Raw genomic sequence first — 27,340 nt, 5'->3', positions numbered from 1 at the left:
TTTTGTTCGTTGGGTTTCGTTTCGATTCGCTTGGCAAAATCAACAGAAAAAACAACAAAAACAACAATGCCGATTACAATTGTTAATCTATATAGTATATATAATCATACATATGTACATAATATGGACACGACTACACCAAGTAAACTAATGATAAATTCTAGTCGCGAACTAAACTCTAAATGGATCTGACAGATGCACTGGAAAATAAGATTAAATGTTTGGGGAGTATATGTTACAGTATGTTATAGAGAAAAGCATAATATTGTGATATGAAATGATATAAAGGATATGATAAGATATAATATGATGTGATAAGATATGATATGATCCTAGGATAAACTACGACGTGATAGGATATGATATGGCAGGATAAGATAGGGTGTGATATGATATGATAATAATATTTATATAAAATATTAAAAGTTAAATTATATTATATTATAATATTTAATACTCTATATTACTCTATATTAAATTAAATAGAGTCCCTACTGACAAGAAATGTTCTTAAAAAGAAACCATCTCTAATTTAAAGACAATTCTTCATATTTGTAGCTCCCAGATACAATATTATTTTCTCTGATTTAAAAAATATTCATAATATCCAAAATCAGAACCCTTAATGATAAGAAATGTTCCTAAACAAATCTATAATTTTAAGATATATTTTTATAGATACTTTTTCTAATAACCCCTAGATACAATATCATTTTTCTCAGTACCCTTACTAATACCAAACTTAGAAAACAACTTGGGCCTTAAATTTTGTTGTTTTCTTTGTGGTTTTTGTTGTTTTTACAACAATTGTTGCTGTTGTTGCACTGGCAATACTGTTATTTACAAATACTGCTGGTGTTGCCTTTGTTGCCTCGGTTCGTGCTGTTTTTTTCTTTGTTAATGTTGCTGCCATTTTCTCTTTCCTGGCCCGAGTATATTGGCTTTGGGCCTTTCAGGCCAAACAACCTATAGGCTGTATGGTAGTTGCTGTCGATGTTGGCTATAATAGCTGCTGGTGTTGCTGGTGTAGCTGCTTCTATTACTGCTCCTGTTGTTTTCGCTTAATGTTGCTGTTGTTCCTGATAGTGTTGCTGATGTTTTTCTCCTTCTATTTCTGCTGTTAATATTTTTGTTTTTTTTTTTTTGTTTTTTTGCAACCAACTCTTATCTTCCTGCTTTACTACATCTGTTAATAATTCTGTTATTGTCTTGTTGCTGTTGGTCTTTGTTGTTTTTGTAGCTGGTGTTGGTCTTATTGTTGGTGTTGTTGCTGCTGCTGTGGGGGCCCCATGTCAGCAATCAACAGTTTGCCATAAATTATTTTTGCAAAATGCTCACGCTCCAATGCGACCCCAGGGAGTCGGCACACATACACACTCCATAATGCATATATATACCGAATGATAAGCTGCGAAACATACATATATATATACGTTGAGAATATATATATATATTATGGTCCCATTGCGATTGTCGCGCAATCGAGCATTGAGCAAGTCCCCGAACAACCCCAACCATCCGCCCCAAACCCCATTTTCCTACGCTCCATTGTGCGCATTGCCTCTAAGAATATATATAGTATATGTTTATATATATATGTATATATCCCCCCACTGTCTAGAGATAAAGATAATAGTTATAATAATAAGAGAAGCCAAAGCCAGAGCCAGAACCAGAACCCTGCATTTGTCACTCGAGCATTGAGTAAGGTTGGAAAGTGTTGTAAATCAATTAGGCAAAAGCCTTTGCCGCCAGCAGAGCCAGCAGAAAGTAAGGCAGCTTACTGCGTAGTACACTGAACAAAAAAAGGAGGCTTAGATAAATATTTAATGAAATTTTTATACAGAAGTACTATAAACATCTTCAAAACTTAAATTAAGACTTCTAATCTCGTGTTTTTAGTATAACTTCCTCAAAAACTCTTATTTTCTAGCTCTTTAATCAATTTTTTTCAGTGTACATTTCCTTAAAAGATAGAATAGAAGTAGGGCATGCACTGGCCTTATGATTTATGGCAAAACAAAATGCACAAATGCTGTTCGATCTGCCCGGGGATTGCATCTTATGCTCGTAAATAACCAAGCCGGAACCCTGGAATGGCCATCAGAACTGGCCAAGAGCTAATTTGTTGCCCTAATGGGACACCAATCAGGTGGTAGACGGGGGCGGAGGGCGAAAACTAGCCCACCAGGTAAACAACAAGACGCAGGTGGAAAAATGATTCAGGTTCCTGTGTCTTCTAGCTGTCCATCGATCTAGATACATTCATAAATAAATCTATTTTCGAAATAGTGGCGGCAAAATGGGGAAATGGGAATGGGTATAAGAGTGTTGAGCAAAATGCAATTTATTACCAAAAAAATGCTGACGTCTTTAAAATTTGCTCAATTCCTAAAATTTCGTTCAATTTCCGATCTAACGTAATTTATAAGCTTCCCCATTCAACCAAAATGACTTTCAACTAATTTGTGGGCTAAGCAAAATCTACTCTACATGACACAAAAACATGCTAAAACTATTTGAAAAATTTATGTGTGTTTTTCAACCAGAAAATTGGTTATTCTTTATGATTAATTAGTTCAAATTTTACATATATCGTTTATTGATTCATATTAATTAAAAATAGTCATATCCATATCATAAAATATTTATAAAGTATTAAAAATGGACACTAGTATCATAAAAAAGTCGTTTGTTTTCCGGAATGTAGTTCATTTGTAACGACAAGCAATCAAAAAACCATTTGCTGAAAAATGTCAATAAAAAAAATAGAAAAAAAAGAGAAACCCAGTTTGGCAATCTGTATCAATTCAATTCGATTAAGGTTACCATCATTTCGTATTGATCTAAAAATAACTATTTTTTTAAATAACACCAGTAATTTAATGCTTTCTTAAAAATTATACCATTTAAATATAGATTTTTGTAGTCTCTTTTAATGTAAAAATAATTTAATTTCGTTGACTGATTCATGGTTTTTTTAGTTGACTTGCTTAATTTCCCAGATCTCAGACAAATTTTAATTTTTTTTGGCAGATTTTCGTGTTGCTATCCGAACAAAGGTTCCACTCAACTCTTTTGCCATATCATTTCCCGCAGCTGTCTGGTTTCGTTATTAATAACACAAACAACTACAAAAAATCTCTTAAAAAAAATATATGAAAAATAATTAAAAACCTATTAAAGTCAGGAGGCTAACGAAAAACAGTCAAAAAAAAAAACAAAAGTGAACAATAACGAATGAAGAACAGTCAAATCAAATTACCCAAAAATATAAAGAAGAAGCAAAAATAATAAAAAATCATTAAATGCACGAAATGGCAGAGAAATGTGCCATGGCCATTAAGAATTATATGCCCAAAAAAAAAAAGGCCAGAGAGTCGGGGCCAGGGAGTAATTATTATGCGAAGATCACGTATTCCCATTTTGCAAACACAAACGAATGTGGCAAGGATGGGTATGTATGGGGTTTGGGGCATGGGGTTTGGGGCAGGCTGGCTGGCTGGCATTTTTGGAGGGGACTGGCAGGAGGCAGGCAGGGTATTGGGGCATGAATGCAAGCCACAATAGAAGGACGTCGATTTATGCCCCTCGAAATAAAAACATAAAACCAGAGACTGCGAGACAGATTGGATGGAGGAAGCCCAAAAATTGAAAATAACCTCGTACGTTGGTTATGAATGTCTAAAAAATTGGTGTCATTTTTTGGGAATAATTGAAATGCTTAATATATTTTTAATAGAGGGTATTTGTTTTTAATATTCAGACATTAATATTTTTTTAAATCTCTAAAGATAACTGAAACCTGTTGTTTCTAAACAGAATAAAGTTCTTAAGATTCTTGGGATCAAAATAAGAAATTATTTTTTAGAAAAAGTATAAAAAATGTCCCTTAATTCATTAATTTATTTATTTGGTATATTAAAATAAATGTTACTTTTTTGATACAATATCCAACCCATCCTGAATTATATTTTTCGTTTGTTAGTTACTAAGTTAGGTCTAAAGTTAATGTTTTAAAGATCATAATTTCCTTTAAAATAACATCAATAAACAAACTTATTTTCAAAAGATAAAATTATTAATTAAATTTTTAGAACAGGTTATCAAAACCCCCAAAAACAAAAATCTAAACGCAACCGTGTGAAATAAAACGCCCAAAGTGTTGGATACAACAACGATACAAGTGTCCCAACCATGTGAGTAACTGAGCCTGTTTGTGTTGGCCAAAAATAAATTTCAATTTTGTTTTTTTGTCCTCGTCCACATCCGTATCCAGAGCCACAGAGCCACATCCCCAACCAGATCACCAACCATTCTCTCGTCCATCTCCATTCTCTCTAAGCACTGCAACACCTTGCCTCGCCTTTTGGACCACTGGGCATCCCCACACCCAGTAATTGGCTCAAATTACAGAAACTCAGCTCCGACCGCAAGAGCTGGCCCGGAGCTCCAACCCATACCCGAAAACCAGACCAAAACCAAAGCCAAAACCAAAGTCCGTCCCGTCCCGTTCCGTTCCGACCACGACTCTTATTATTGTCATGGCACACAATATTGTTTCCAAAAATGAAACGAAACGAAACAAATACGTGACCAGAAATTAAAGAAAAAAAAAATAATAATAATAACAATAAAGAAGGAAGAGGGCAGGGCTGGGGCAGGCAGTCCGAGGGAGGCCGGGGAGGCTAAAATAAAAACAAAAACTACGACCAGTATCCAAAAAACTGTGCAAAATAAAATAAGGAAACAGCAGAAATCGCGTTGATTTGAATTTTAAAATGTTTCATGGCATTTGTTTTGTTTGCTTTTAGACCAGACCCTACCCCTCTCCCCAGTAGCCCCCTTGACAGCCACCTTTTATCCCCCAGTTTTGGCCCAAAACCACTGCTCAGTTTTGTGCTCTGCTAACTTTTTAGCCACTATGGGCTTGAAAAACTTGGCTTAAATGCATTTTGGAGATACAGGTTATAAAAAAAACTAAGGTCTTAAGTCTTAAATCTTTACAGTTTTAATTTAAGAAAAATCATAAATAAACGTCTTTTTGTGATAAGATACCAAAGTACTGAAGATATATCTTTGGGAATCGCATAATATCAATCTTTAAGATTCTGTTGATACGTTTTTATTAAAAATAGTTGCGACTAGTTAGTTATATGTTATAAATAGTTACATATATGTATATTATTTTTAAATATTTTTTTAATCATCTTTTAGGCTTCTTTAAAATGTCTCCAAAGGTAATTCCAACTTTTCAATATCTTTTCTGGTTAGTAGGAGGTGAAAAGAACCATTCTTTAAAGCTTACCCCTTAAATATACAAGATTTTTTTTTAAATATCTTGAGTATTTGAGTAATATTTTCCTAATATTTTGCTTTTCTAGCCACTGTACTCATTGGTAATATCCATGGCTATCACTAAAAAAAGTTTTACACTGCCATTTTGTGTCATTGTTGCTGGTTGCTGGTTGCTGCTGTCGTTGGTGGTGTTGCTGCCGCTCCTGCTGCTGCTGCTGGTGCGGGAACAACTTTGCAGCACCACAGACATTATATACATACCTATATATACCCACCCATATATATATATATGTATATATGCAAATATATAGACAAACTGGAAGCCGCAACAAAGTTGCAAGCCAGCTCTGTCGTCGTCCCAGACCTTATGCCTTATGTAAATTGTAAAAAAAAAACACAGAAAAAGAAAATAAAAAAAAATTGATAATGAAACTTTTCAACGCAATAAATAATAGCTGACAAGGGACGGCAATCGCCGGGGGAGTGAGTGAGAGTGTGTGGCAAGGAGATGGGGCGGAAGCAATAAAGGAAAAGGCATGAAATTCTACGTTTATTATTGATTTCGTGTTGAATTTTTGATTATTTCTATAAATATTATGTATGGGGTATGGAAAAAAAGGTGGCGCTCAATTGATACGAGACGGGGTGTTACATACATGTACGAATACATATATATATATGGAGGTATAGGCTATATACCCCGCACCCCTTCTATCGTACATGACACGTGCGATGTTGATAATGCCGACGAGCGTCGTCTAGGTCAAGTTTGTAGCATATAGTACTTATTATACGAACCAAAACACGGCACACACCCAAATTATATGATACACAGGAAGAAAACTTAAATAAAAATGGAGATACATGTATTTTTACAAAAATATGATCTTGAGCTAAGATTAAGTTTGAAATAAAGATATAGAAAAATGATGTTACCTGTAACCTCCTACGAAAATATTTATTTCAAAGAAAACACAGATTCATAAGCGCTTTTCTTAAAAAATTGTTAAAATTATATTTAATATATTCTACTATTTATTATCTCTTAATTTTTATAATTTTTTAAAGTGCACCATTTTCACACACACCTTCCAGTATTTCTTTATGATTTTATTTATATTTTTCGGCGCTCTCGTTTTCGCGTATCGACATAAAACTGAAAAATAAACACACATAAAAAATAACAAGAAAAAGAAGTCGGCGGAGTGGCGGCGAGGCAGCAACAAATATTGCTATGCAAATAAAGAATATGGCCTCTGCCCGTGGCAACCGCCCAGCCGCCCACAGGGCATACCCCACCTCCATCCCTCCCGCCCCTTGGGGGACAGTCGAGATAAGCAAACACTCCTCCTCGCACATTGTACAATACATACATCTATACACACACCTGGGCCACATCGATGCTTATGAGTTGTGCACACACATAAACGCACACATCTATAAGTAATGGCACAAGGTGTGCCCGGCCAGGTTGTCGTCTTTGTCTCTGCCCCATCCGCCCCACCACACTCCTCTTCACTATCAGTCTCGCCAACGCGCAATAAAAAAAAATATTCTAAGGCAAGACCCCAAAAAACCAGGCAAAAACAAAAAAAAACTGTTTGGCTGCAAACAAATACAAAAAAAAAAGTTACAAAAACTATAAACAATAAAAAGTCATCAAAGTTGAGTTTCGTTTTGGGTTTCAGTTGAGCTGATAAATTCTGTACCCTTTGCCCCAAAGCAACGCAAACAAACAGAAAACAGAAAAACACTTTTCTTGCCCGTTTCCCCAATTGGATTTAAGAATATTCAAAAATTCAATTACATATGGAGAACTGAAAAGTGGAAAAGAGTGTGAGTGGTACTAGGGATAAGGGATCAAAATACCAAGGGAGCTTAAAAAACGAATTGAAAAGTTTTTATTCGCATGAAATACTTAAAGATATTGCTTTTATAACCTTTACAAATCAGGCGAAAGGAAAAAACAGCCTTAGGCCTCAAAAGGTTAAAAAGTTATTTCAATTTATGTTATGGATTTTTTTTTTCAAGAAAAACTTTCAAGAAATTTAATGAGGTAATTTTTCTAAACTCTTAACTTTATGATTACAATTTCCTCAACTATTTTATAGCCATTTACCCAAAAATAGTTCAGAGAATAATAAATAAATAAACTTTTAATAAACTTATAAATAAATAAAGAAATAATTTTCGTTAATAAACACACCTTGGAGTCTCATTAAAGTTTTTAAAAATAAACCTATAAACCCAAGGAAGGTCTATCAATAATTTATAATTAGATTCCAAGCCCATTTAAAAACAAAATCAACTTGTGCCCCATTAGTAATCGATCCTACCAAGTAGGGTATCCAATTTCTAGACTTCACCCACAAACGAAAACTCAAAACGTAACGACATACTCAAAAATGTTTGGCATTAAAATAAAAATAAAAAAAAAATAACAAAAAAAACTATAAATTGTGTCTGGCTCGAAAATTGGAATAATAACAAAACATGAACACCCAGGCCAAAAAAAAAAAAACACTGAAAAAATATAAAAATAAAAACACAGAAGCAATAATAACAAAGAGTGACTTTAAGCATGGCACGACGACAACAACTCATAAATATTCAAATTTGTTGTTTGGGTCTCTGTAGTTGCATTCTATAATTGTGTTTCCATTTCAAGTATTCCCGTCGTCCCCTACCTCGTACTGGGCTCGTCCCGCCGTGCGACCGTGTTCGTTGGGGTATTTAAAAATTTTTATTGATTACGTCTGTAAACAAATAGTAAAAAATCGTAGACGTAGACTCAATTGCAAATATTTACACGACACGAGTGGAGATCTAAATATATAGAATATATAGTAGAAGTAGTATACCTGGTCGCACCCAAGGCACCCTCATTCAAAGGCCCCCATAGACAGATCCCATCCATCCATCGACATCTGGACGTACCGGCGCGACGGCTCTACTATCATCAGATTCTATATAAATATAGTATTGGTAGTAAGACTTATCGGGCGAGTGTGCAAGGAAAACTATTGAAATTCACACGTCTCGTCCGGCTGGGCCTGTTTTTTTCGTTCAGTTCAGTTCGGATCGGTTCGGATCGATTCTATTGCGATTTGTTACGTGTAGACGTAATGGGGATCTATCTAACGTCTCGCCGTCTCGATCGTAAAATGCTAAAATCTAAAAAGCAACAACACCTCGCAAATGAAAATTGAAAATTGCAATAAAAAACTGAGTCGGCATTGAGCAGTAGACCGTGTGCCGGGATCGATACTCAATGGGGGTCCATTGGATCGAGCGAGGCTGCTCGTAAATTGCTAATTCACTGAATGTATCTGTATCTGCAACTGCATATGTATTTGTATCTGTATCTGGACTAGGGGTGTACAGGTGTATATCAGGGTGTGATTGATAATTCAAGTTATGATTGAGTTGTTAACATAGACGGGGAAGAAAAAAAAGATTTTGTCAGGGTGCTAAATTATCTAGGGGGTGGATGTAATGGTTGTTTTCTTATTTTGTTAATTTAAGTTTGAAAAAAAAACTAGTTTAAAATAATTATACAATTTTATGGGTATTTTTTGTGGAGTAACCACAATGCCATAATAAACAAAACTATAAAATATAACAAAGGCACAAACAATAGTGTAATACTCGACTAATTTACACAAATTATTACTAGATTCTATGGCATCTAAGAGTTAATTAATTTATATTTCGAATAGAATCCTGTAACCCGTTTCCCTTGAAGTCCAGCTCCATGGCAATCCTCAATTGATCCACTGCCCACAGTTCCACGCGTTGCACGAGCATATTAATTGCAACAATGTTCTATAAATGCCCCAAGTGGACGCCAATCTCCACAATCAGCACAAAGTTAGTATCTCTCTCGCTCGTATATGTAACTCAATTTGCATTTATTCATATTAATATTATTATTTGCCATACGGCGGCTGCGAAGACGACCGTCGAGCTGCCCTGAGGCTGCAGCGAAATTTAAATATTTAATTTAACAAGTTTTCCAATTAAATTAATAATGCAAATTGTTGTGCTCCCTTGCCTTTTTCCTGATGTCCGCTTGGCTTACTTTTTATTCCAGCAAGAGTGAGGATAAAAGCGTGGTTTTACGAAGTGAGAAGGATGAGGATAGGATCGAGTTACTCATACAACTGCCCTTTGTTGAGTTGCAACAAGTAAATGTAATTAAATAACTGAGTAACCAGCGAATAAACAAAGAAATTAAAAAGTGTTATATCTTTAAAAATAATATAAGGAATGATGAATGCTCTTTTATAAAGGTATTCAAAGTTCTGAAGAAAAAGGAACACATATAAGAAAAACATGCTGAAGTTTATTATTATTTTTTTCATAAATTTCTGTATATTTATTTGTATATATTATAGGGTATGCAAAATGCACATTAACCAGCTGAAAGCTTAATTTATTTGTAGGTCATTTTCATGTAACACTGCAACTGCAACAACAGCAGCAACATCTACTACGGCAACGCCGCCTTTTCTGTCGCAGAGCAATCATAAAAAACAAATCAGCAAACAGTGGGCAAAAATGGCAAAAAAATAAATAAAAAGTACTCTCGAGTAAACGCAAAAATATAAAAAAAAAACTAAAAGTTGGGGAGACGAGGCGAGACTAACTACATAAGACATTTTTATATGGCGTCGGTGTCAACGTGGCTTGCAAATTAGTTATGTAAGAGAGTTATGGCCGGCAACAAGAAGCCGGCCGGGAAGGTTAAGAAGTCGACATCTGAGGCGTTTCGGGGTTAAGAGCGCTTTGGCAATGAGCCGAGAATTATGAACCTGGGTCTGGGCCACCCCATTTTCCAACAAACCTGGAGTTAGAATTGCCCCTTGCTATGGCTATGACATCAGTCAGTCAGTCACCAAGTTAGACAGATATTTTGCAAAAAAAAAAAATGTCTTTAACTATGATTCTGGCCTTGGCTTATCTTATCCCCAGCCAGTTAGAGTTGTTGTCAACATTTATGACCAAATATGGCTATCAGACTGTAGTCTCAAGTAAAAGCAAATTGGACAGTCGTTATCAGGCCGAGAATAAATAGGTAATTTCTATATCAGTTCTTCTATCTTCGCCATCAGATATTTTAGAAATAAAACGTCTGGCCTTGAAGGCCATCATCTATTCTATTTCTGGCCCGGTGAAGTGTTAACAACTTTACAAGCACCTGATCATATAGTCTGGTTATTTCTTCTATTTACTTTATGGCGTGGAATATCTTTAAAATTTTCCAAAATTTTTGTTTTGTTGGGTTTTTAATTTACCTTAATTGCTTTCATTTTTACTTTTGTTTATCTTTGGTCTTCAATTATTTTCTTTGTTCGAGACCAGCGACTTATCTATGTTTGTTTTTCTTTTTTTTTAAGAAGAAACCCAAAGAAAAACTCTTTTCCTTTCTTGTCTTATCCTTGTGTGTACTTTGTAGGCCTCTAATATTATCTTTATAGTTTTTGATCTTATCCGCTTGCCGCCCTCGCCATTGTATCTTTTTATTTGTTAGTTTGTTTTTGGGGTTCTTAGTCTATTAGCTTATCCCACAAAACACCTATGCTTTTTGTACGATTATGTTATTATTTTATTAGCATGATAGTGAAATCTTTTTCCCCTTCATTGCATTTCTCTGGCTTCCCACTTGGATCGATCGGTGATCACTGATCACAACATTTCCGCCTGATTATCTTCCGATTATTTATATTGCATTTGCTGGCATTGGTTCTTCTGATTGATTTAATGGCCGAGTATCAAGTGTCTTGTTTTCCAAGTCTCTCCAATGACGGGAATTCAAAGGAAATCCTATTTTTATGATACTCGGCTGACAAAATTCCATGCCTATCAATCACTACGGAGAACTTTGTTGACCAAATTTTTGCATTTTGGCCGTAAACAAAAATTATTGTCGAAGACGGAAAGTCTAGAACAAAAAGCCTCCGACCATGAGGAATCGAACTGTGATAAGAGTATAAATATAATCGGTTAGTGGTCTCAAGTAGTTCGATTGATAAGAGCTCAAAGACTGATAAGAGGATCCAGACAGAGCTGGAAATTTTGTTTTTCAGCGAACTAGTTACGGAAACGTGAATTCGAACGTCAATGGGTATTAGAAGGGCTCTACAAATCGCACTTAACTTTCTTGAGTTGAGTTCTATTTACATTCTAGGAACCACAAGACATGCTCCAAAAATGTGTGCAAATTTTTTTAGGGGATATGAAAAGTAATATAATTATGATATTTTTGGTAGTAAAAAGAGGAGAAATTTTAGAAGACTGTGACTCTTCTATACTTCTTTTAAATAAATCGTATCTTGTATTCGTATTGCTATTATTCTCAACCCTATTGTATGGGATAGAGTTCTAGCACTGTGTCTGGTGATTCGCCGTCTAAAGGTGGGCCCTCCATGCGCTTTGCATGCCAAGTATATCCACATCCAGACCTCTGATTCATTGATAACACGTGCCAAGTGCACTACACCTGACCCAGCCCAAAACCAGACAGTTGCAGTGCTACTTGGGTAAATATTTGCCTCCGTAATTCAGCTGTCATACAATGGGTTGGTGTTTTATTTTTTTATTTTTCTAGTGCAATTCACCATGTGACTGTGGAACTCTCACTACTTTTTTTTTTTTGGTCGGTTTTTGCACTATCACCAGACCTTTTGGGTTATTTTGAAAAACTGGTCGAGTGATAAGTGCAGGGCCCCGGTAATAGCTAATTTATATAGCTGCATCATTGTCTGGACGATTTTTCAATGGCCATGACAATACAGAAATCGGTTCCACTGATATGGGAACTGGACCTACATTTTGCAATTTCTTTTTTTTTTGTGTTTTTTTCACTGAATATACTATAGTATATTATGTGTGTTTTGTTTTAATAGTATGAGGCAATTATATGAAAGTCATTTTCTTTCAAAAAATTATGAACAAGGAAAAGATTCATTCTGAAATTGAGCTGACATCATCGCCGCCTTTAAAAAGTTCTCATTAGCCACTGATATAATTTATATATAATTATACTTGAGAATGATGCGACTGCGAAAAAGTTTTGACTTTAAGTGGACTGGATGGGGAGACGTGGGAATCATCGTTAATGGAAAGGATATGTCATGGATCTGCTTAAAAGCCACAATACATCATTAAAAAAGTTACACAATATCTACTATATCTAGTTTTATAGCTAACATTTAAATGCATCTTTTTCCATCATTAATTTTAAGACAAATTATTCAGCTTTATAATAAAATTCCTTGCCATTATCGTCAGGTAAACGTGTGCTAAATTTCTTATATATATTTATTCAATTGAGTAAGCCCATTTATATCCGTGTTTATTTCGCCAACGAATCGCGCAAATGCTTCCTATTCTATTATTTCCTGGTAGCTCCCACTTCAGTCTTACGCGCTTTTTTTTTAGCAAACACTTTCCGCAAAGCCCAAATTCCAAGGAGCTCCATTAGAATCGATCTAAGTACAACTCCGCATTATCTATTTGGAGTACCGATAAATAGGTATTTGCATTTTGTGGTATGACTAATGCCAATAGCAGCTTGCATAAACAACTCGGAGGCAAATGTTTACACTTGCCCGAGGCTCAAAATATATATAGGTACCTACATATATAATTTCAATTCCAAGTGGACGGGCCCATGCAAATGAGGCCTCGAGTACATTAAAGTACTAGCAACCAGGTACTGGTACTGCCAAACGTACAAATACATAGACCCAGGTCTAAGTATTACTTAATATCCATTGACTAAGCGCTGCTCACCCGAAAAGCCAGCCCAGCCATCAAAACAACTTTCGATTACGAAATTTAGCACAGTTCATGTTCGGGGGTATTTGGGAAATACTAAACGGGGGGGAATTGCAAAAAGAAACAACAAAAAAACAGAAGGAAAAAAACAAACTTAATGAGCTTTGCGAAATATGTGTTTGCTTGCCCTTTCGATGGCTGCTGTCAAGTACAATAAACGACAACAGGTTGAAGACTAAGAATCAGCCAACACGAGATACCCAAGCTAGGGATGTGAGAGGATATTGGGGTGATCGGATAAAATGAATCGAAACTTATCGAAATATATCGAAAAAATAACAAAATATATTAAAAAAGTTAAATTACTCTTTAAATTAATATCCAAGTTCAGTATTTCTGAAAAGCTTGCTTTGTAAAGATTATATTTTATTATAATCAAGCCTTATATCTTTAAAAACCATTATATAGTTCTTTTTAAAATATATCTTCTACCATCTCTAACCTTAACACTTGAGCAGCTGAAAATGAAAATTGCAAAAAATTAAAACAAAAAACTTCAACAAAACCCAATTGCAACTGCCGGCGATGAGAATGGAGACGATGACGATGGCTCTGAGGATGACTAATGCCATCTAAAAAACTGAAAAACTCAAACTCACCAGAACTTGAAGCAAATTTCGAATTAAAATAAAGTCATTGCTGTGGTTGCGGCCCTGTACGGGTGCATGAGAGTGTGGTTGAGTGGTTCGGCGGTTGCGTGGTTCAGTGGTTCGGCATTGGTGGACTACCGCATGCCCATAGTGTGATGTGGTGCAGTGGTGCTCCAAATGCTATCTTCTCGAATTCTGCAGAAGATGCAAAAGGTTGCCTAGTAATTGTATATATATTTGGCAAATGTTAAAAATCAGTCACGATACGACCAAAGGGAATTAAATTAAATATATTGTAATTAAAAACCTTAATCACCAAAATGAATATAATATTTAAGGGCATCGATCAGGGAGTACAGATCTTAAAATAAATAACCGCGCGTGTACCGCAGATTATACATCAGAATGACCTCACAAGAGTCAATGCTTCCTCAGATCGAAAATACAAATTGTATCTGTACGAAAAACCGAATGCTTACAAAGGAACCTGTTATAAGATACAAAATCCATCCCGGGCAATACTTGTAGTACTGACAAATCTGACAGGCAGATTTCTAGGCAGATTATTCCTCTTTTAGATATTTGTTGAAACGTGTATTTGTAATTAATTACAATGTATGAGATTAAGAAGCTTGTGTACTTTCTACACAAAGATTTGAAACCAAAAATAGATATTCCTCTCATCCCACAAAAGACAAGAATATTTAATTAAACAATAGTATTTTATTATATTTTTCTCCCGTCTTTCTAGCTTTTAGATTTTTTTTCTTTAAAATCTAAAAAAAATAAATTACCTTTGGTCACGAATATCTATCTTCTTCTCCATGACAATCTGACGAAAACAACTTGGATGGTACCGAAAAGAATACTAAAGATTCGCATTCAATTTGAGCATTTCTTTCTTGACTGATAAAGGCGTATCTTGCAGATACACGGGGATACACAGATAGACACAGTTGGAATGAATGTTCTGCTATTATTTAATTAGCGTTGAGCTTTTGGCCCTCCGGGGCCTCCTAGCACTTGAGTGCATGTCGCGTATCTTGTATCTTTTAACTCATCTTGTGGGGATTAAGACGGGGGTTTTGGGGACTGGCAGATAAGCTTTGAGAATTTACATTTTTTATTGCCTGAATATTCGCATAATAATTGCCTTGCAACCAGATACAGTTGCCGCATTGTGGCCACTTTGTGGCAATTCAAATGTATCTGCCAGATACTTGTTCTCGAAAAAAGAAAAAGAGAAAAACCGGAAAATTTGTTTATTTTGTTTAGCGTTGAAATGGTCTCCAGGGGACTAGCAGATATTTTTACCGCTCTAATCAGATAATCACAAAGTAGTCCCTTTTCCCGGGTTAGCCTCCCCCCCACTCTGCTGTACTCTCTTCGGAATCTTCCCGGTGATGACTTTTCTTCCTCTTGGCACTTATCTGCTTCCCAGCTCAACTGTTATTACCTTTAGCTCCTTTTGTGCTACACTTGCTTCTTGTTTATCTTTTGTTTCTATGCTAAACAATTTTTGCACATGTGGCCCAAAAGCCTATTGTTGTTATTATTGTTGTTGTTGTTGTTATTGTTTATGCATTGTTCCCATTGTTGTTGCTGCTGCTGCTGACGTCGGAGTTGGCTCATTGAATGAATTGAGCCCCTAGCAACACGAACCACTCACTCACACACACACTACCATACAATCGAGGCCAAACTTGTAGTTTTTTTTTGGGATAAATATTTACTCGTCTAAACAATGTATAATGAAAAATGTTTCCTATCAAATTGTTTCAATTTAAAGCAGCAAACCTAATTGAATATTTTAGTTAAATAATTTAACAGGTGTTATAACTAAAAAAGAGAGTAATGAATACTAATAAGAGAGTTATAATTAAGAGATTTTAGTTTAAAACAGATATTTTGAAATGCTGCTTAAAGTATAAATTCCAACCTATGAGGTTATTAATCCCTAGAATCTAACCATTTTAAGCATATTACTTGCAGTTTTTTGAAAATATTACCACCTATTAGACTAAGTTGGAAGTTTATCTTAAAACTTCCCTAAACTCAGCTAATATTATTGGTAATTAATATTTATATTAAAATGTTAAATATTAAGTTAAGACACAAAATGTATTTATACCATCCCTTAAGCATTAACAACTCAATTAGACAAAGGCCACAGTAGTCAGCGCTATATCATTAAGTTAGTCTAGCTTTGTAAACTTCTCTATTTTGTTTAATAATAATAATATTTATATCAATACCAGAAAAATCCATATTTTTTTTAAATTCTTTTAATAACTGCATCTATTTAGTTAACCTCGAGTGCACTCATTATGGAGAAACATCATGCACCGCCTTGCAGGTGACTCATAATTTTGCACTCTTATTGTTGTTGTAACAATGTAATTGTTGTTGTTGTAGCTGTTGCTGGTGCTTCGATTTACGAAACCTTCGCTGTTCATTAGTGTTGTTGTTGGTGCTTCTTCTTTTGTGATTGTTGCTGCTTTGTTGCCAAGCCAGGTACAAATGGAAAGTGTACAAACAAACAAAAAAAAAAATCAAGCAAAGATACATATGTATCTTATATATTTATGTAAGTATCTGCGTGTAGCTATCATTCATATTGTGAAAACCTTGGAACTGCTACAATTACTGTTGACATTTATATTGTTGTTGTTGCTTTAATTTTTTGTTATTGTATTTTGTATTTTTTATTTGTTATTGTTGTATTTTTGAGGTTTTTTTTTTTTAGTTTCGCATTTCCGCTTTCGTTGCCCGACATTTGTTTGTCACAGTCGACGGTTTCGCTTACGGTTGGTAACAACCCGGGCCATAAGCAATAACCACCAGCAGCAAACGCTGCTTATCAGTCTTTTGTAGAAAAAAAAACAACCAAATCTAAAGCGATACCAAAAACCATTGAGTCACAGATACAGATACAGATACATTCATCAGCAACAACAGTGTGAGCCAAAAAAAAAAACAGACAAAAAAACAAAATTCGTAATGCAAACAGGTGAGGGAAGATAAGTATCTAGCTAGGCATCTTTCAGATACTTATTCATACTGTTGACAACATAATAGTAGTGCCAAGTAAAATTTAAATAAATATAATAAAAATAAATCGTGGTATTTGTAGGTTATAGAAGTGTTATAAGCCTCAGATTATACTTTTCCTTATTTTTATATAGATAATACCTCTTTGTAACCTATTATTTCCTGTACTAGATAAAGAGCATTAATCTTTTAAGATCCCTACATCTTTCAGATACCTATTAAGGCATAATAGGTAGTGCTAAGTAACATTTAAATAAATAGACTGCAAGTTAATCGTTATATTCTTATCTATATATGTACATATATATATATTTTATATGCCTTAGATTTAGTTTTAGACTAAAAACCTCTTAACCTCACCTCTTTTATAATAGCCATTAATCTTGTAAACGTCTATACATCTTTGAGATATTTCTACATACTCTCAACTACATAAAATGAGTACTCAAAAATAATTTAAATAAATAAATAAATTAAAAACTATATATTCCTTCAGTAAATACCCCATATAAACCTTTATTAAATATTCAGACCAAAATCTTAACAAAGTACTTATAATAATACCATTTAATTTTCTATTATTTGCCCCACAATTGTAATGCTCATTGAACTTGGCCATCCATCTGAAGGTTTCTTTCCCAAAAAACAATTTTCAATCAACTTTGAAAAGAGAGGGTCATACATGGTAAGATAGAGACGGATAGAGACAGTACCAACGACGGGTAGACTGAAGAGCGACCGTGTCCAATCGAAATAATATATTGTAAGATCTATTTGTGGTCTGCTTACAACAAAGGACAGTACCGAAGACAGAAGACAGGGGCGGTGGGAAACGAACCCCTCGAACCGAAAACCGAAAGATAGAAGCTGAACTGAAAAGATTCGAAGGTCATAGAAACTGTCAAAGATGAGATGGATATTTTGGATCTGTAGAGAAACAGGCCCATATGAATGGTATGAATTGGTTGCTGTGATTGCCCATAGACAAATTGTCAAGAAACATGACAATTGAGGATTTTGCACACAGCCTTTTTTCCCCAGAGTTTTTCCCCGATTTTTCCTGAACAAATTTTCCGCTCTGTTGTTTGCCGGGCGGGTGGATGGATGGATGGATGGGTCAAGTTTTCACTGTGGGAATAATGACACTTTTGAGTCCGGGGAGGAAAACAAAACAGCAGCAGCTAACAATCAACTACAATGGAATTGATGGCATTATAATATGGGAGCAGGCTGTAATTCCGAGGCTTAGTAATGGGAGAAGATGGCCCGAAACATTGTCTCGGATTAGGGGTTTTAAGGGTTTTACTTTCTTTTCAGGCTAAATCGGGTCAAGTCGGGTTACGGACAGGTTTTTGGCAGAAAATGGATATTTTTTTAGATATATTATAAGCCTAAAAACAACCTCACCCTATCAAAAATATATTAAAAACGTCGTGTTGCTTGAAACTGTCAGTTGGTAATAAGCAAATAGATTACCATTGCCAAAAATCAAATTAAAAAAGTCTTTGGCTACTTGAGAATTTTCTAGTTAATATACATATTAGAAGAAGAACACATGTATTTTTCGAAAATTCTCAGTTCTGAAAAGCCAATTCGTGGAAGAGATTTTTCAACAAAAAAAATTAATCGTTCAAATGTATGGTTTTTGCTTTGTTTTTGGAATGTGACAGCTAGAAACATTTTCCAATTTTCTAATACGTACCACCCCTCCACGGTGCCACGTGCCGATGGAAATAAAAATAATGAGCACGTCCACAAGTCCACCTACATACGACGATAGAGGTTGCCTTTGACAAGTCCAAGATACTTTTTGTATCTTAGCTGCGCAAATCTCGATCGAACTAATTTTTTATATATTTTTTTTTTTGGGCTACAACACGTGCCGTTGCTGAGATAGAACTGGAAAGCCTCCATGGCCAGAAATTCCCAAAAAAACAAAAGTAAAATTAATTGGCCAACAACTGCGGATGTGTTGGAGTGGTTGGGTTAGAGCGGTATGGTTTAAAACACAAAAACCAGAGGACTTGACCAAATATTTGCTAGCTTTTTTTTTTATTTTCTTCCCCTAATGTCTACAAATATATGTTAGATAGATAGATAGATACAAATGCCTCAATAACAGAAATTCCGCATTCGAAAATATGCATGCGAATTGTTGACAAAAATGACACACCGAATCTATTTATTCAGTTTAGAATGGAAAACACGATGGAAAGGTTAAACAAAGCCCAGAAGCAAATAAGAAGTTAAATAATATGACAAATATTAACCCAGACCCCAGTCGTCTCTGGTTTTGGATCATGGATCTGGAATTTCGGAGTCAACTGTTGTATGGGGAATACCATGCAGATGTTCGTTCTCGATTCCAATTTCCAACTTTTTTTTTTTTATTTGTATCTTTTTATAAATAAAACCATAACTATGGGAAAACACGCCGCGAAAAGGTGGCCTAGGCTAAGAATGTTGGTGGAGACGCGTGTTGGCCATAATATGGGTGGAAAACTATCTTGAGCTGGTCAAAAATAATCAGGAGGATTTACGCACCATACCCCCCTTCCTCGTTTTTCCAAAATATTTTTGAAAACATCAATAAATTACAAAGTCAAGGAAATTATCAGTGGCAGGCGCGTCAGCAGCCCCCAGCATCATCATCAACATCATCACACGTTGCCTTGACTCGAGAGACAGGAAAACAAAAACAAAGACGCGCCACAATAATTTCGTATTAAATATATATAAAATAAACATAAAAAATAAAAGAGTAAAGGACATAAAATTTAAACCAAATTGTCCCCAAAAAATATGCAAAACGAATTGTGACGTGAAATTGATTCAATTAAATCTTTTATGACGTGACAATTGAATTCTATTTTCGCATCTAATTGGAACTGATTGTAGTTATGCCCCGCCGACCCAATCCGAATCCGTCCGCCAAATAAAAATAATAATAAAAAATATAAACTCGGACACCATCGGGTAGATCTTTTTAAACACGTACTCGTATATATACGTATGAGTACTATATATTCAAAATTTGTTGTCAACGGTTCTCGAGTACACTTGCACCCTTTTGGTTTTTCTATTCTTGGGATATGACAGAATATGGCAACGGGTATGGACGTATGCCCCCTGGACAGTTTTCTATATTATTTGGGGGGTAATACTACATAGATAGATGTTTACCTTAACAAGAAGAATGACAGATTTTTAAATGATTTTCAACAGGGCGCAAGATTTCAGAAAATATGGCACACGTCTGGCACTGGTCATCAGATCAGATGCAAGCTATATAGTACCAAAAGATACTATAACCCTTAACCCATTAAATACCCCTCCCTCGAGTAGGTTTCACTTCTTTCAAGGGCTTATATAAAAAATTAAAAGCCATAAATTGACAAGTCTTTCGATTTCAGCAATTTCTTCCGACTCCTGTACATATATCTATATATATATGTATGTTTGTTAACCCCAGCCTGTTTGGGCCATGGCAATGTTGCCGCTTTTCAGCCAAGTTCATAGTACCCATTGCGGGCCTAGCCCAAACTGGTTGCCCAATTGTCTTCCCCTGCTGATCGCGAGGCAGAGATTGCCGTGTTGCAGTAATACACTTGGAGAAATATATTCATTAAATTTTATTCAAATAAATATAACAAATATCTTTTAGTATTTATGGATATTTTTTCACAGTGTAGTAGTTGCCATGGCCGTGGCAGTAACGGGTTGTGTGCTGTGGCACATTGTTGCCGCTCTTCAGTGGTTCGTTCAGTGGTGGCTGCTGAAAGAAAGTTGCACCCGCAACAGGCAAGCTGCCCCTGCAATAGCTCCCCCCTCCCACATCCCCCTGGTTGTTGCAGAAAAGAAAGCCGTTTTGTTTTAATTTTTTCCACAATTATTTTCCGCTAGCGCAGGAAAAATTATATGCTTTTATTTTTTGTAATTTTTTTTTTGCCTTTGTTTTTTTTTTTGCTCTGTATGTGTTGTGTTTTTGTTTTTTTTTTGTTTTGGTTACAAATTTCTCACAATTATTTGTTGTTGTTTTACGCAATAAAAAAACTTAACATTAAATACAATATATTTTTCGTTTTTTTGTAATAATAAAAAATTAATACATGTACTTTTTCGTATTTCTTTCTCTCTCGGGTTTTTTTGTTTTTTAATAAATAGGTTTTTTTCGCTTTGATAGATACTTTTTGCTGGTAATAGATACTTTCGTGTTTTATGGATGGTGTGTATGTGTGTGTATTTATGGGGGTGTGTGTGTATTTTTTGGGTATTTGTGAGAACATTAAGTTTTCCTTGTTACGTTAATTGTAATTTTTAAAAATTATATCGCATTTGCATTTGTTTTTATTTTTAATTAAATTTTAAATTTTATTTGAAGTTTTTTTTCTTGATTTTCCTTTCGCTGCTACATTTAAGTTTTTATTTTAAATTTTTTGTTTTTATATCGCAATTGGAGTTTTTTTTTACACAGACAAAAAAAATTTTACAAATTTTTTACGCTTTCACATTTACTGAGATATTCATTGCCTTAAATTTTACGCTTGATTTTAAATTTTAGTTTTTTTGTGGATTTTTTTCTCATTTGTATTTGTTTTTTTCTTAATTTTTTTTTGTTTTGTTTTGTGTGTAGTACGCGCTATACATTTAATAATATATAAAAATTTGTTAAAATCCTAAAATTTGTTGGTTTTAATTAATATTAATTAATAATTTAAAAAATTTTTATTGCAGCAAGCTGCGTCTAACTAAAATTGGAGCGTGTGTTCATCCATCCATCCACCCATCCACCTCACTGGGATGGAGGCCTCATCATCATCTTTCTCAGTTTTTTTAAAGTTAAATTTTAAATTTAGCAAGATCAAGTTTGTTTGTTTTTTGTTGTTGGTTTATGGTGTGTGTGTGTTTTGGGTGTTTTGTTTTTAAATTACTATTTAGCATACAATTTAAAAAAAAAAAAGAAATCTGTTCACAATTTAATTCTTATATTGTTGAGTGTGGGGGTGTTGCTGTTGTTGCATGTTGTATGTTGTATGTAATGTGTGTAATTTTATCAACGCCTTCTGCCGGTTTCGAATGCCCCGGCAGTAGGGCTCTTAGCATCTTAAACAGTATCACATATTCATGAGTTGTCGACCGGCGAGCCCGCTACTGGAGGCCCCAAAATGAATTTTCAGGATCCCCCGTGGGGCTGCCGTCTTTGAATTTCATGTTGGTTTTTTTTTTGTTTTTTTCCTTTACTTTAGTAATATTTATTAATTTTTTTGTTTTTTGTTTTTTTTCATTCCTTGCTTTTGCGTTTTTGAAAAAGGAGAAACAACTTAAAACTCTAGTTATTTGTTATAGCACTACGCATCTAAGTAAAATGGTGGTGAGAGTCACAATTACAAAAAATCCTCCAGGGCCTGGCTCCAGGCCCCCCCTTTCTTCTTTCTAAATAGTATTAGTATGAGAGTGTGGTTGGCGTACCCTAAATGTATGTATGTGTTTGTAGTGTGTGTGTGTTGGTGTGTAGGTGGGGTGGCTTCGAATACTTGCTTCGTTGTCGCTCTGCAATATCGCTCTGCAACAAACTACTGCTCTCTCGATCATCACAGGGGTGGTGTTTATTCTTCTTCTTCTTTATCGTCCTCTGCGCCCATTTATTTAGTTGGTGGGCGTGGCAATGGCCGCACTGGGACTATGGGTATGACTGCCGAAGCTATAGCTACGACGAGCACCCAATCCATCGGCGGAGTATAACTTGTTCTTGGTGATCGTATACTCTGGACTGATGGTGATCGTGCGGGCCAGGCTCTTCATGAACTGGGGCAGGAGGGACGTCCAGCCGCGATGATCCTGTCGCAGGGTGAGGTACACCTCAAAGGTGGACACCGTATCGGGATCGACCTTAATCGAGGCGATGCGCCTTGAGTTCTGTGGCTCGTCCTCGAACTCAATGTAGATGGTGCAGCCGCGGATGCCGCAGGGCTCCTTCTCGGACACCCGGACAATGTCGCGGGCGACGTTCGGCGTGAGATCACAGGGTAGGGAGACTTCGGTGCAGGTCAGATGCCTGGACTTGGCCGCCCTCAGTTCGTCGAGGAGGCGAATGGACAGATCCTTGACGGCCTTCGTGTTGAGATCATCGTCAGCGTAGTAGCTGCCCACCTCCTCCTCGTCGGCGTAGTAGTAGCTGCTGCTGCTGGTGGTGCTGTTGCTGGTGGTGTAGCTGGGCTTGGTCTTCTTGCTTTGGCCACCGCTAGTGCTATTGGCCGGCTGTTTGTGCTTAATACTGCTATGGCCCAAAGTGGCTGTGGTAGTGGTGGTGGAGCTGCTGCTACCGCTTACAGCGGCGGCGGTCTTGGCCTTCTTGGGCATCACAGCGGGCACAAAGTCTGTGATTTGTCCAACTGGCAGAGGTGTCAGTGTGCTGGTCCAATCTAAAAAATCAAAAAAAAAAATAATAAAATTTATGATTAGTTTTGAAATTTTAAAATTTTTCTTTAACAAAAACTTTAGTCATTTCCTTAAAATCTTAAAAATCAGTGAAAAGCAAAAAAACAAACAACTAGGCAATGAGCAACAGCCGCTTGGCAACAGCGAAATGCCAGATAAAAGGGGAGCACAAAAGACAGAGGGCAAGAGCCCACAAAACAAGCAACAACAACAAAAAAATCATTTTTTATTGCTATTGGGGGGCTCTGGTTGTTGCTTTTTCAGTGTTGCCGTGTTGCTGCTGTTGCCGATGTTGCTTTGCGTACGTGACCGTGTTGTTGCTGGTGTTGTCAAGCAATTTAACATGATTTTTTATGACATTTTTTTTTACTTTTGTAATTTAAAATTGATTTTCTTTTTAATTTAATTGCCGGCATTAAGGCTGATGAAATTTTTTCACCAAATTTCAGGAAATTTATTTTTCGAAAAAACCTTCTGGAAGTTTCTTGAAAACTTACCTCTAGTTTTGTTAGAGCCAAGAACACCGTCGTAGAATTGAGCTTGGATAACATCCATTTTCATTGGTTCTTCTGGGTTGCGGGTGTGGAAGTTTTTGAAAAAATCGACTCGAATCGACTTTTTTTTTTGGATATTGGTATTATTGCTCGATAATGTCGACTGTTCTTCTGGTTTCTATTGTTGATTCGCCGACGGCTTTACGCTTTTAGTTTTTATCACTTTTACAATTAATTAATTAATATTATTTTTATTTATCACAATTTGCTGTTGTTTGTTGTTTTTTATTTTTTATGCTTCTGCTGTTGATTGCTTCAAAATTTTTAGTTTAAATTAACATTTGTTGTTGTTGTTGATGTTGGTTGGTTGTTGTTGTTTGTAGTGGAAATCACAGCACTTTTGTTGTTTAAACTTTATTTGTTTTGTTGTATCACTTAAATGGCGTTGGTCCGTTGCATTTGTTTGATGGCAATTTTAATAATTTTTTGTATTTTTAATAATAATAACTTCAGTGTAGCATATAGAATTCTTCGTGAAACGTTTTTGAATATTACAATATATTATCTTGACAGTAGAAAATTTCTGGCTATGCACGACGTTTCTGATACTGCTCTGCTGCTTCAACTTTTCCGGCTGTGCTCTCAGTTTCTTTTTCTTAAAATTTATTTTTTCGAAGCTACTATGAACTGCTCTGCTCGAGCACGGCCTTATATAGGCGCCCGCCGGCCTCTGCCGGTACTGGCTGCGACGTCGGCAGCGGTGGTGGTGGCTCTCTCGCGGTGGCTCTCTTGCGGCCGGTTGCCTGTTTGGTCTGTGACGGGGGTGCAGGTAGCGGGTGTGAGAGAGAGAGGGGTGAAAATTGGCTGATGTAAGTCGGCAGTGTTTTACACAGCTCTCTCGCTCTCGCCGACACTCTTTCCTGTCTCAACAGCTGTCTTTTCCACTCAGCTGCGGTGCTCTTTGCTCGCCCCGTCTCACTCATGCGCACCTACAACCCGGCCGGCGTTGCTTCGACGTCGCCGCTCTCTCTCTCTCTGTGCGGTGTAATTGAGTGGCTGTGTTGGTGAGCCGTGCATACGTGACTTTTGAAAAAGCCAAAAAGGAAAAAAAAGAGAAAAGCCGGAAAGGACGGAACAGGAGGAAAATGTTCTCCCGCAAGGAAGAAATACACGTACACCAAAATCAACCCCCATCCCTCCCCCCCGCCATCCCTTTTTTTGTTACTGTGCTGCCGGCGCCGACGTCGATGCCCATCGATGCCGGCAGCGAAGAAGCTGAAGCTGAAATTTTCCACTGCACTCGCCTTGCACTTCAAAATCGAAACTCTATAGTTGCAAGTTGCATGTTGCAACAAGCAAAAGGCAACATCGGCTGTTGCCAGGCAAAAAAAACAACAGATACCCAGATACAAGATACAAGATACATCGTATACGAATCGTCAGAATTTCCACAGAAAGAAGCGAAATGCAAATTTTTCCCAACTCTGTCGATTTTCAAGGCGATTTTCTGTGCAGGCCCCCCCAGGCGGAAAATTCAGTGGCAGTAGTGGCAGTGTTGGGGCAGCAAAATGAATGGGAATTTTTGCGAGAAACTTGGCAACTCGAGCGAAAATGCTTATGGAGGAAAACTTTAATCACAGTTGATGTTGATGTTGATGTGTATCTTGTAATGGTTCGATCCAAATTAATTGCAAATTTTAGTTAGGAGAGTCGTTAAAAAAATGCCATAAAAAAAGTTGCTTAAAATATAATTGTATTTAATAATTTTTGTTAAATTTTATATTTTTTAAGCTGATGAAATGGGGGGTTTTCAGCTTATTTCAACAAAAGATTTCTTCATTACTTTATTTTTTGTTACTTTGTTAGTCATTTTTTAATAATTTCATGATATCTTATCTTCAAATATAGCTATGAATAGGTTTAATATTTTTAATAAAAGTTAAAAAATAGCTATGAATAGGTTTAATATTTTTAATATAAGTGATGAAAACTCTATGATTTATGTATATTTATTTAGAAATTTATCTTTAAAAATAGCTATGAATAGGTTTAATATTTTTAATATAAGTGATGAAAGTTCTATAAAACATACATATTTATTAAAAATTTAATTTTAATGATTTCCTAGTAATAATTCTCATAAAAATCTATAAATTCTCCTATGCGCTGACCAATTTCATCATAATTTTCAATTTTATGCTATGTGGGACCTGTTCTTATGAATTCATGAAGACCCAAGCCAGAGTATTTCATCAACAAATGAAAAGGAGTGTATAGGGATAATTTCATATTCATATCATGAAGATCTCGGGCTGTGTGTCCTTTCATTTCAATTGAATGCATTTTCTTGCCCATCTTTTGGATAAAATGTGTGTATTTTATTTTGTTGCCATTGTTGTTTGCTGACCAAAGCTGAGGCTGATGCTGCACGTAGATTGAAACCGAAAGATTGAAATGTATCTCATGAATACCCTCACACACATACTAGGATGCTGGCGCAAATAAATAAAATCAAATTTCTTTCAGATTGAAATGAAATTCCATGAAGCACGCATCTGTATCTGTAGCTGTATCTGTTAGAGCGCGTGTATGCCTGTGTATGCCTGCCCTTGTATCTTTAGGATATCTTTCGTGCCACATTAGCTTTATGTAGATGTGTTTTGTCAGATAATAAATGAATTGAAACGAGAACTTCTTTTGTTTGTTTTCCTGCCCCTTGACTTTGGCTTGGCTTTGGGATGTTTGAGTCGATTTTGAGCCAAATTCGATTCGATAACCTGAGCTCTGTTTGGAGCTCTTTGGAAATTTCACAATCTTTGAAATGTGAACTAGGGGATTGATTAGAAACAGGCCTTAAAATTGGCAAAAAAAACGAGCCTCTTGAAAATAAACAAAGAAACGAGTGATTCAGGTTCCTCTAGAGGTTAATGATCATAAAAGAAAAAATATAATATTAGATCGATATATATATTTTGATACTTTATTATTCTTTTAATAGAAAGAACCCTTAAGACTTCAATTTCTTTTGAAAATATACCTTCAAAAAACTTCATTAACTTTTTTAATTTAAATATCCTCCTTAATATATTCATGATTATCACAAAATAGACTTCAAATGTTGCGAATTGAAAAATTTTGCAAGGTAAATCAATCAAGTTTGAGATTGAAATCCACTTTCCAAACTGTTTCCTTTGTGAGTCGACTCGAACGATACATCACCGCCGAGAACTTTCCCTCGTTGTGTTCTTCGTCGCTTTTCCGGGAAAGCAATTTTCACAAAGTTTATGCTTTTGGCTTTCGCTCTTGTGGCCCCCTCGAAGGCAATTTGTAAATTTAAATTAGTTTTTACTAAACACAACACATTTTCACCCCAAAAACACACACACACTGGCACACACACAAGCTCAAACACATACATATGTATGCATAAATTTTCATTAAAAAATAAGAAAAGTGCCTGCCTGCCGGTTGGAGGGCAAGCAGGCGGGCGGAAAAATCACAGAACGTGTGCAGAACCCAAGAAAATTATCAAGAACAAGTTGAGTTTTTCTTTTCATTTTTTTTTGGCAAATTGGAGGTGGTAGTCAAGGTTGGAAGGGGGTTTCCCAGAAACCATAGCCAGCCAGA

At 35.8% G+C, this 27,340-nt stretch overlaps 1 protein-coding gene and 1 long non-coding RNA gene across 3 annotated transcripts; one reads left to right on the top strand and one right to left on the bottom strand.

Annotated features, from left to right (window-relative positions):
* The first annotated feature begins 3,508 nt into the window (after positions 1-3,508).
* On the top strand, positions 3,509-5,664 carry LOC138926249 (uncharacterized). Of its 2 annotated transcripts, none has more exons than XR_011442698.1 (3): positions 3,509-3,665; positions 4,098-4,199; positions 5,385-5,664. It is a non-coding gene; the product is annotated as an uncharacterized lncRNA (long non-coding RNA). The 2 variants fall into 2 exon arrangements; XR_011442697.1 differs by lacking the exon at positions 5,385-5,664 and adding an exon at positions 4,280-4,849.
* Positions 5,665-20,763: 15,099 nt separating this feature from the next.
* On the bottom strand, positions 20,764-24,402 carry scyl (scylla). Its single transcript, XM_017234693.3, has 2 exons — positions 23,717-24,402; positions 20,764-23,203 (listed from the first exon to the last, which is right to left on the bottom strand). The coding sequence occupies exons 1-2, from the start codon at positions 23,778-23,780 to the stop codon at positions 22,428-22,430; spliced, it is 840 nt and encodes a 279-aa protein (XP_017090182.2). The 5' UTR covers positions 23,781-24,402; the 3' UTR covers positions 20,764-22,427.
* Positions 24,403-27,340: the final 2,938 nt, after the last annotated feature.

The sequence above is a fragment of the Drosophila bipectinata genome, chromosome 3L (assembly GCF_030179905.1).
Source record: "Drosophila bipectinata strain 14024-0381.07 chromosome 3L, DbipHiC1v2, whole genome shotgun sequence".
In the NCBI taxonomy this organism is placed as follows: domain Eukaryota; kingdom Metazoa; phylum Arthropoda; class Insecta; order Diptera; family Drosophilidae; genus Drosophila; species Drosophila bipectinata.
The sequence above is the reverse complement of the archived record's forward strand: the minus strand, read 5'-3'. Positions and strand labels throughout refer to the sequence as shown.